Source organism: Danio rerio, chromosome 7, assembly GCF_052040795.2.
Source record: "Danio rerio strain M-AB ecotype USA chromosome 7, GRCz13ab, whole genome shotgun sequence".
Lineage (NCBI taxonomy): Eukaryota > Metazoa > Chordata > Actinopteri > Cypriniformes > Danionidae > Danio > Danio rerio.
In genome coordinates, this window is record NC_141027.1 from 35016045 (window position 1) to 35028049 (window position 12005).

A 12005-nucleotide genomic window follows, 5' to 3' on the forward strand; every position below is an offset into this window, starting at 1 on the left:
CAGATGACAGTGCATATTTTTAACTGTATTTGTTCTTATTCCATGTGTCGTGTATAAGACCTACAGCACTCCACTGGAACTGATGAGGACTGCAGTGAGACCACTTTTCCATTGGGTTGTGGGATGTGAACCCGGAACACCACGCGCACCCGAGTGTTTTTCCGTCCAATATCAGTCTCTCCTTTCCTCAGCTCGATGTCAGAGTTCCTCAACTTCAGGATTCCAGCACAATCAATACTGACAAACACAGCAGAAACATCAGGAAGGAGAAACATTAGGAAGGAGTATTCTTAACATTTCCAAAATCCTCTCCTCAAGTCCATCCAAGTTACTTTTTAGATTTCTTTTTTTTTCTTGGAGTTAATCCAAATGATCATTAACAAATAAAGATGTGTATTTGTATTTGAGCTGTGCATTAAGCTGACCTTAATACACAAGGAACACATTAGTAAATCCATTCAATTAAATCATACTGTTATTTAGAAAGAATGCATTAAATTGCTACAGTAGCAATGACTGATTCTATTTCAGCTCTATTTCAACTTTTTTTTTAACATCAACAATAAGAAATGTTTCTTGGCCATCAAATTAGCATTTTAGAAACATTCCTTAAGACCCTCAAGACTGATTTAATAATGCTAAAAAACCGTTGTCATCACAGAAATAAATGAATACATTTTACTGACAATATGTTAAAATCTGAAATGTTTCACAAACATATAAAATAAGGTGATGTTCTAATGTCAATTAATGCTTTACTCCAAATGCAGTAATACATTTAAAGATAAGGCATAGTGAATATTATCATAGGTCATCTTGAAAATAGTTTTAGAGTTTGTGTGTTTCACTACATAATGAAGATACACACTCTTTTAGATACACATTACTAGTACCCGGTTGGATACACTTTAGCCTTCAGAACGGCCCTAATCGTTTGTGGCATAGATTCAACAGGGTACTGGAAATATTCCTTAGAGATTTTGGTCCATATTGACATGATAGAATCACACAGTTGCTGCAGATTTAATGAATGCATATCCATGGTGTAAAACTTCCAATTCCACCACATCCCAAAGGTGCTCGATTGGATTGATATCTGGTGACTGTGGAGGCCATTTGATTAAATTGATCTCATTGTTATGTTAAAAAAAACCAGTCTGAGATGATTCGTGCTTTATGACATGGCGCATTATCCGGCTGGAAATAACCATCAGAAGATGGGTACACTGTGGTCATAAAGGGATGGGCATGGCCAGCAACAATACTCAGGTAGGCTGTGGCATTGGCTCGATGCTCAATTGCTACTAATGGGCCCAAAGTCTGCCAAGAAAATATCCCCCACACAATTACACAACCACCACCATCAGCCTGAACCGTTGATATAAGGTAGGATGGATCCATGCTTTTATGTAATTGATGCCAAATTCCATCCAAATGTTGCAGCAGAAATCGAGACTCAGACCAGACAACGTTTTCCAATCTTCTATTATCTAATTTTAGTGAGCCTGTGTGAATTGTAGCCTCGGTTTCCTGTTCTTAGCTGACAGGAGTGGCACCCGGTGTTGTCTTTTGCTCCTGTAGCCCATCCACCTCAAGATTGGACATGTTGTGCATTCAGAGAGGCTCTTCTGCATACCTTGGTTGTAGCGTGTGGTTATTTGAGTTACTGTTGCCTTTCTATCAGCTGGAACCAGTCTGGCGTCCTCTGACCTCTGGCATCAACAAGGGATTTGCGCCCACAGAACTGGATGTTTATACCAGTTCCAATATATACACTGGATATTTTCTCTTTTTCTGACTATTCTCTGTAAACCCTAGAGGGGGTTGTGCGTGAAAATCCCAGCAGATCAGCAGTTTCTGTAATAATTAGACCAGCCCATCTGGCACCAATGACCATGATAGGTTCATAGTCACCTAAATCACCTTTCTTCCCCATTTTGATGCTCCGTTTGAACTGCAGCAGATCTTAACCTTGTCTACTTGCCTAAACGCCTTGAGTTGCTTTCATGTGACTGGATGATTAGAAATTTGCGTTAACGAGCAGTTGGACAGGTGTATCTAATAAAGTGGCCGGTGAATGTATAGCTAAAATCACAAAAGGCATTGAGGAAAGCAGCCAATAATCCGCACAAGGACTGTAATGTTATCATTATGCAATACATAATTTATTTCTAATAATGCAAAACGTATTCTGTGACCATAAGGTAGGGATAAGTAAGTTTGTGAATAATTTAGATCAAGCTATTTTTAAAGCCAGAATAAAAATAAAAGACGTCAAATGGAAAGTCCCCATCATGTTAGAAAAACAAATGTGAATGTGTGTCTGTGTGAAAGAATCAAGACTGACGTAGAAGTGAAAAGCTGTTGGCAGGTACCTGGCAGACATATTGTTTTCAGGAAGGAGAGGAATCTCGAGAACCTTCGTGCTGGTGATGATAATTTCCTGGCTTGCCGTAGCCACGGTTTTTCCTGTGATGCGGTGGACCTGGTAGAAAGCATGTGGCCTTAAATAACGGTCATCCGCTGTCCCGATGAACATCTGCAAGTTCACTGGCTTCTCGTTGTAGCCAAGAAGCTGTTAAAAAAAGCGGAGAGATGATTCATGATTCGTTTTTATGTCTGGGAAGATAACTAAAAGGTTAATTGTTGCTGAGCATGTTTTTAACTATGATATAATCAACTGCTATGATCAGCAAAAAAGGGAATAATTCAAAACAGAATACATTCCTTTTTAAATTAGACAGAAAGCCAAAAGTGTACAACTGCAGCAATGAACCACAAAACGAAAGTTACAAATTACCCATTTGTTTCATTTTATTCTACGACTACACAAACACCTACCATAGGATTTACCTTGAAGTTTTATTACAGAGCTTATTATATTCAATAATCCAAAAGCCAATTAAATGTTTGATGTTTTTGTTTTGAGAACAGAGAGACAGAAAGAAAAAAAAAACAATGCTTTTCAAAATTGTCCTTGGACAAGAATAGGTGTTGTTGAATAGTTTTAGGACAACTTTGATCAAAGGTTTTATTCACTTCAAATTTTTGACTACTGTGTAGTCAAAGCTAGAGATCTTTAACTATCTCTGTTCATTCGGAAGCACTGAACATGCATCACGTCAAATTACCAAATTCTCCATTTAATTTTACTCTCATTTTACCAAGTGTGTTTCCATCTAAAAGACCCAGCATATGTGCAAGTACTTCCCAAATCTTCACCCACTGGCATAAATATTAGACCTTAGTCCATTTTTTCCAAAACAAATCTAAAACACAACTTCAGCCAGTAATTAAAACCCAGACAGGAACATAATAACACATTTTCAAGGCAGAAGTTGAGGGAAACAAAAACAGCAAATGAACTGAAGGAAAAACGAAATGAGCGGGTGGATAGGTGAGAAAAAAAAAAAACCTGAACGAAAATCTAGTTCTGCTGCTAAAATAGTATAAACAAGACTTTCAACAACTGAAAACGGAAATAAGGAAGTGAAAAACCCATTAAAACATGAATAATTAGATGCGATGCATCCCTCTGTAAGGTCACTAAAGTTCCTTTAAGAACAAAGTGTTTTCCTTCCCAGTGGCGCACAGCAGGGTGTCTGATGAAAACCTCAGTCAGACACCGGGAGCCAGTGGTGCTGTGCAATGCCTCGTCCAGGAGTCAGTACACATGTTTGACCTGCCAATACACTTCCCAGACAGGTGAGGAGTTCACAAACGAAGGGCAGCGTTTCTACTGACGTGCATGTGTGGGTGGGTGTTAAATAGTTTCAGCACACAGGCTCCTAACAATCTCTCTACTGTTGAAATGTTACGTTTGGCAAACACTGACCAATGAGAGAGAAACTGGGAATTAAAGTGAAAAAGAAGGAAGGAAGGAAGAAAAAGAGAGCGATTACCCACTCACAGGTAACGGAAGGTCCAAGCCAAGCACAGCAACACAATAATGAGAAAAACATGCATAAAGTGGCGGGTCTCGAGAACAGAGCCAGATATTTGAGCAAAGAGGAAAAAGAAATAGACGGTGGGGAACAAAGAATCAGGGAAGAAAGGAAGACTTGAATGGTGCTGGGATATGGTTCAGGTAGTTCCCGGGACGGCATGGTTTTATTACACTTGGAGGCACGTGTGACTAAGAAATGATTAAACCAAAAGGACATGCTTTGTTTAAAAATATTTACAGTAACAATGTTTCTATACAAAGTTTCCAAAACATGAATCATTCATTAATCTTGCTTTCTGGAAAACTTGAATCTGATTGGTCAGTTGTGCCATAAATAAGTACTTAAAATCTTCAGAGAAGCTAAGCATTAGGTGAGCTAATAAACACAAATCAATATTTTCTGGACAATCGATTATTTAGGCCATTTACTGTACATATCACAGACCTGCTGTTTTTTGTTTTATACAAACTTATCTGCTGGCATCTCTTTAATAGTTGAGAATTATTTTAAAATGAGTCTGCTTAGAGGACGTTAGTATCAGCAGGCCAATAATAGTGTTGATTTGTCTTGCCAGGATTGTTTTGTATACTGTAATATATTATAGACTAGCACATGTTAATACATTTTCATCCTAAATCAATGTCCCTATAATTGTTGATGTTCTAAAACGTAGTGTAATAAATTATGTGACTGCCAAACTATTTTAAATCTTCATCTACTTTGAATTTGCCACTATGTTACAGCTAATCTCTTGACAGAAATTTGATGTTTTTAAAATTTTGCATCCAATCATTACTTGTGTGTGAAGCAGCCTTGTAATAAGTGGAAAATGTACATTCATGCACAACCTAATCACCTTCGGTTATGACAACAGCTGAGGACATACGTTTTGCATAAAACATATTTATAAGAGCATTAACTCAGGTTAGTTATCCATAAATTGCTTAGAAATTGGTTGTCCATAATGAACATACTAATGTAAACCATCTGACTCTTATAGTAAAGTTACTATATTTCTGAATAGAATCTACATTTCTAAATTAGAAAATTTCATAAGTAAAAGAAATTTAAAAACAGCTAAAAGGAACCTATTATGCAAAATTCACTTTTATAAAGGGTTTAAACACAGTTGTGCAGTAAACGTGTGTGAATATATCCAGCCTCTAATGGTAAAACTTTATGAATTCATATTTATTATAATCACACTTTATAAGAACAGCTTGTAGAAATACTCTGACTGAGATTCTCCCTTTGTACATGTTATCAGAAGGGGAAAGCCCCACTCATTAGTGACAATGTCTCCCTCATTAGGATAAACAGCCCTGAGTGAGAAGCAGCCGTCCACTATTAATGCTAAAGAAAACGCCAGCAAGTAAGGGCGTACTCACACTATGTACAGTTGTGTTGAACAGGGCGAAAGCACGCTTATCCCCCTCCCGTCTCCCCTGACGGCCCGCACTCACATTACAATCGGGCCTGTGCACGTTTACAGAGCACTGCGCACCAGAACAGCCCGACACAGAAACAGTTTCTTCCCTCAGGCAATCCATCACATGAACACTTGATAATAATAATTGTGGAACAAACATCACTACTTGCCATACACTTTTATACACATATACACTTTTTTAACAACACAATTTACATGCCAATTTGTACATAACAGCTGCACATATAACATTGTATATAGTAATATAATCCATACACTTGTCTATTTTGCATTCACTTCTTACTGCTTTTTTATATATTTATTATCTATTTATTGTCCTGTCTCTGTAATTCTGTTGCACTGTAGAAGCTGTCACAAAAACAAATTCCTCGTATGTGCAAACATACCTGGCAATAAAACTCTTTCTGATTCTGATTACGTCATTGATGCTGTGCTGTTCAGTAAGAAGCGCTCTCGCTCAGCACAGTGGACATTTCTTTAGTTATATCATTTATGTCGTTTGATTTGCAGTGACACGCAGTCAAATATTTTGCCGAGCAGATGCAGCAACTTTTGACACTCATAAACAAAAATAAAGTACTCATGCTGCAGGAATTAGGTGGTTTGCTGAAGGTACTGTGGAAATATAAATTTATATCATCTAATTCCAAATGAACAATAATCTACGTATAACTGAAAAGTTATATTCTCTGTTTTTTAATTATATTATTTCATTGACATGCCAGCTAGGAGGGTCATTTAACCTTTGCCTTGCTGACTACAGGCTAAGCCAAAGTGATGCAATTATCAGTTTCACAGCATGGGGTGTCTATTGTTTTCTCTTTTCGATCAAATGGTCAGGCGGTTTCTGTCTCCAGAACATGATGGGATCAAGGCCTGAAAGAGCAGTTTACCCTGCCGACCACAACTCTTAATTTGCATGCTTTGTTTAGCCATATCCCCTCCTCCTAAGAACACAATATAGCCATGAAATCTTTTTCTCAAATCAGACTTGTGTGAGACTTGTGAGAGACTTGTGAAAGAACTTGCAGACTGCGGACCTCTAGTAGGCTCTTGCAGACACATGGACATCTAAAAGACGCTGTTTGACTGCAGATTAACCAACACGTCTCAATAAAGGAATTCTGCTTGTTTCGAGTCTCCTGGACTGGGTTCTTCTCCTCTTCTTTTTCACTCATTTATTTTTTTACAACAGTGCGCAGCTGTCATGCAGTGAGGGGTTTGAGTCTTTAATAAACTGCGACAGTTTGCGCTCACTGAACAGTAAGAATGATTAATTAATCCATATGAAATGGTCCCTTAGTCATTTCTCGTTTTCATTTTCGGGCTTTGGCATATTTTGCACTCACACACAAGCGTACCACGCCAAAGCCCAAGTAAACCGTGCTCAGGCACACCTCTTCCAACCGGGCCAGTTGAACCGTGCGCTTGATTCAGCGCACTCACACTTCTCAAACAATCCGGGAAATGGGCCTGAGAACGGTTCAGATAGCAAAGTGTGAGTAGGCCTTAAGAGACATCATACATTTGAGGGTTAGTCGTGTTTTAAATCTGCTGCTGTGCTGATACATAAGCACTTGTAGCTCCGCCCTCAATAAGAAAAAACACAATCTCATTTGAATTTAAAGTGACATGACTTGGATCAAAGCCTAAACGGGCAGTTTCTAACTGACAGAGTTCTAAAAAAAGTATATGTGTGGTATTTTGTGCTGAATCTTTACATACACACTGGAACATCAGACACTAGATTAAATAGGGCACTATGATCCACTCTTCATGAAAGCTTTGCCTTTAATTTTTCTTCCTCCAGAGCTTGTGTTTCTGCTGTAAACCTGTTGAGGTGAACAGTCCTCAGCAGACAGCAAAGGGGTCAGGACTGAATATACTGTAGTTTTTGTCAGAACAGTGGGGCACTGGGGGATTCAGGAGCAGAGGGTATGTTTATTCGTAAAGACCTGGAATGGGTGAAGAGCTCAAATGAAATGAACCATTATCCTGCCAACACCACCAGCTTGTAAGAGTTATTTAAATGGTGAGATTCTATATCCATCCGGTAATGGCTCCAAACCTTACTGGACAATTCAACTTCATCGTGCGTGTGTGCAAGAAAAACAAAACAATCATGTGCTGTGTGTGTGTTTGTGTGAAATGGGCTGTCAGGTTCAAACAAAAACAAGTTTACACTTTCTCAACTTACACTGCTCTTCAAAAGTTTGGGTCTGTATTGTTTTTAAGCGTTTAAGAAGTTTTTATTGCTCACATGCAGTTTTTTTTGTCAATCCAATCACAAGTGAAATAAGATTAAAACTGGCATAAACATGAAATATAATTACAATTTTAATCTTATTATTATTTCCATCATTTTACTCACCCCAAATATTAAAATCATATATGGTTTTGCACTTTTAAATAAGTTGATTCACTGTAGATGTAAATACTACTTCATTCATTTATTTTATTTTCGGCTTAGTCCCTTTATTAATCTGGGGTTGCCACAGCGGAATGAACCGCCAACTTATCCAGCATATGTTTTATGCAGCGGATGCCCTTCCAGCTGCAACCCATCTCTGGGAAATAAATACTACTTCTTCATCCAAATTGAAGCAAATCAGTCAATATAATTAAACCTTTCCTCTATTGTTTTACTAACGTTATGATTTAAAAAGCCAATATTATGGTCTTTAGTTACTTGAGAGTGGAAATATGCTGCTCTAACTGCATTGCTTTATTGCATTCCTGCATTGGGCTCTCACATACTCTTTGGCTGCTACTTCATAGCCGTGTTGGGCACTTCTATCTGTCTCGTGCAGAACACAGTCGACCTATCAAAACAGACTGGGTCATCGGTCCAATCAGCGCAAATTAGCTTTGCGCTAAGAAAGGGTTTGGGAACATATGAATCGCTGAATGAATCATATTGGAGTCGTAGGGATAATTAGGTAAAATAAATGCATATTATAAAATGAATGAATGATTCCCCTTGCATGCATATCTGCCTGTTGTGGGAGACCCCCAAAGCTAAATTATGACAATTTATAATGCAAAATAGGGGCTCTTTAAATCAACATAAAGCCACATGCACAATTTTATTTCTAAATGATGATGTATTCCCAAGAAAAACAAAGTATTCAATATACTACATTGGACGCTCTATAACAAAATGAAGCCAGTGATTATGTTTTGATGACTTATCAAAACATTTTGCTTTTAAATAAAGTGCACTGATAAATCATGCAAAATATGACCTGGAACATGTATGATTAAACTGTGACAGTTTTGATTTCACATCATTAACTTTAAGGTTCCCAGATTGATTCTTTTGATATGGAATGCAGTAAAACAGAAGTATCCCAAAGCCCTAATGGTCTGTATGGTGCAGTAGAATGTAAAATCACTTTACAAGATGATACATCAGGCCATGTACATTTATGACTTTTGGAAATTCCATGAACATGCTGCAGCCTCAGCTAAGTTTCACAGCACTGCCACGGCTTCAGTTTCAAGACATTTAGAGCAGATACAAGGCGCCACATCTTTGTGGAGTTACAGAAGGCCAGCGGATCAGTGTCTGTTTCTGAATTGAGCACAACCTCTACACTCTTTCTTCCTAATTCTGGAATTGTCATTTAGGAGATTTTCCCTTCATTAGGCCAGAATAATAGTAGCTGACCTTCTTTTTCAGTTTCGTCTGTGCTGTGTTTAAATGTGTTTCTGGAGTGTTTCAATATAACAAAGTCTGTTTTTCTCACCATGGCTAAAACTAATTAAAGTGATTTTAAAAAAAAGTTTAAAATATATGTTTTTATTTAAATGTATATATTAAAATTGAATTAATTCAAAGTTGAATTTTCAGAATCAGTCATTTTCAGTATCACATGATCCTCAACTGTTCATTCTAATATGTTGATCTGGTACTCAGCTGTAGTATTTTGTTTTTGGTTATAGGATTCTTAGGATGTACTCACACTAGGCTATCCGAACCTTGCCCTGGAATGTTTGACCACCGCCATTTCCTTGTTTGTTATATAAATTCATCATGTTACACATATTAGGATTGCTGAAGGTTCAGCTGACGTGCAGTGAGTGGTTTGCGTCTTCAATAAACTATGACAGTTCATGTTCTTTGAAAAGTATGAACCAGACCCTTAACAGTGACATTGCATATTCGGGCTCATGTGCGCTTTGCACTCACACTACAAGTGTACTGCGACAAAGGTTAATTGACAAAACTCTGCGCTTTGGCACACCTCTTCCAACCGTGCCAGGGGTGGCGAACTGAACTGCATATCAAACGACTTAAAATAATACAAAATGATATAACTAAAGCAATCTCCACTGTACTGAGTGAGAGCGCTTCTCTTCAGTTAAACTGAACAGTAGGCATGGGCCAGTATACAATTCTGACAGCATGATAACCTTAGATAAAAATATCACGGTTTCACAGTATTGTGATTACTGCTCTTAAGGCCGGCTTACACTGTGCAACTTTTTATAATACTGAATGATTGTAGCATGTCAGACTGCACAAAAAAAACGGCTCCCATGTCACACTGTAAGATCTCAGCGGTCATTAATTGAGACTAAACGACAATAAAGAAGTGCCAAACACGAAAGAAAATGTCCCTGGAGTTTGACATCATCCACCTGTGAAACTTTCACTATCCTGCATTCTGAAATGATTTCTCACAGCAAACGTAAACAATCTGAAGTGCCAATTTTGCACGTGGCATGTCTCAATAATAAAACCAGGAAGAAAAAAAATGTTTTGACCTTTCCCCGTGGTCATTTAAATTGTTGCATGGATTGCGTCATCAGATTCTGAGCTCATATTGGTTCTTGGATTGATGCTCATCACAGCTGTTGTCACACTGCAGGAAAGTGTCTGAAATCTTCTGACACTGGCAGAACTTTATCGGAGGAAAAATCTGATCGCAACAGGTATTAAGCGGCTGTCTGTGAACATGTCAAACCAATGATCAAAGATCACATATTTAGCCTAGGATTTCAGGAATAATTTAGGATTTCCCAAATTTGTCTCAGATGACAAAAACGTGGATTAAATCTCAGTGTGAGCAGGGCTTAATATATGCTCTTTTTAAATGTCTAGGTAAAACTTTTTCTTTTTCAACTTTTTCCCCTTTTAAACACAATATACTTTATTATGAGAAACCTTTAAAATATTTTGCAGCAGGATAAATAATTCAAATGAATCATTGACTTCTGCTCTCTTCATTAGTTTCAAAGACACAGATTTATTTATTTTTTTTTACAATTTAAAACGGCATATTTGGATATCTTTTCTGCTGGAGATACTGTTGTCCTAAGAGACAAAACAAAAAAATCTTACATATACTGTAAGAACGGTATAGCAAAAAAGGTATAGCAAAAACCTTGACTTTTGCAAACCAAGGTGTACCTTGAAAGCGGTTATCATCCCATGCCTACTGAACAGTTGCATCAACGAAGATGCAAGCATGCTTAGGCTCAGAAGGCAAAAAATGTAATGTAAGTGCTGGTCGAACATGAGAGGGGACAATTATGCCAAGTGTAACTACACCTTTAGAGACAAAACCTTTGGGATCTACATGTGCTTAAAGAATCAAACTGGTTTTGAGCATTTATTTCTCCCTCTTCGAGGAAATGGAAATAATTAGTGTTTTGTAGACAACACTTAGTAGAGTGACTACACTCATGCTCATTCCCATTTCTTTTAATCCTAAAAAACAGCTTATTGAGTCACCGCATGCTGCGAGGAAAAAAAACCTGGAAGAAACAACAACAAACAAGCTTAAAAAGCAGGACTCTTGAATGAGTCGCAGAGGTGATGTGGCATTTCTCCAGACACAAGCAGCCACAGGAAACATCCTTTCATTCATCCTCTCATCACGTCGGCAAGCAGTCCTGAACAAATCCAGTGCGCTTGTGTGAAAATTCACAAGACGACTACCACTGCACTCCTGTAACCTCCCTTCCCTGACACTGGTTATATTAAACTGCTGACATTAAGAAGAGTCACATGTCCCATAGCTGGAATAAAGCTAGCAGGAGCAAAAATAGCCTCCCTGGGTTGCCTTTCATATCGAGGACTAAATAAAGACGTCTCATTCCAACTGCTTCTCATTGCAGTGCTGGGCTGAAAGAAACAGGGAATCGGGTGGTCTGAAAAGAGCATAACATACAACAAATCATGTGCGGCAGTGAGCATGTTTTGATGTCAAGTAGTACGTTTTCCACAGTCGGATTTAGGCTACATGTTTCATCGTGTCTAAACTACCTTCACACGCCCTATACACCTACAATTTGCCTTCGAGATTCAAGTCTCCGTCCCCTATTCCTCTTCAATCTGTCTCCACTCCTTCTTTCTCCATCTCTCCATCTATCTCTCTCTCTCTGCTTCCTACCCAATGCTGGCAAGTTGTTTCCCTGTATTGCTTTGTGGTTGCTATGGTGAGGGCCAGCCGGTGCGTGTGTGTGCATGCATGAGTATGAATGTGTGTGTATGTGTGTGCTCGTGTGTGTGTGTGTGTGTATAAACCCAAGCCCGAGGGGGTGGGGAGGAGACTCAAGGTCACACAAAAAACAATTGCGCACACACACACTGGCCTCTG

General features: G+C 38.4%; 1 protein-coding gene across 3 annotated transcripts in view; it reads right to left on the bottom strand.

Annotated features, from left to right (window-relative positions):
• nfatc3a (nuclear factor of activated T cells 3a) overlaps positions 1 to 12005 on the bottom strand; it is a 99990-nt gene that overhangs the window by 38363 nt on the left and 49622 nt on the right. For all 3 annotated transcript variants that reach the window (XR_015495863.1, XM_087261460.1, XM_087261461.1), the window contains exons 4-5: positions 2376 to 2575; positions 65 to 237 (exon numbers count right to left, since the gene is read on the bottom strand). Coding sequence is in view for 2 of the 3 variants with exons in the window: in XM_087261460.1 (XP_087117586.1) it covers positions 65 to 237; positions 2376 to 2575 (373 nt within the window). In the remaining variant the exon portion in view is untranslated. The remainder of the gene's footprint in view (positions 1 to 64; positions 238 to 2375; positions 2576 to 12005) is intronic.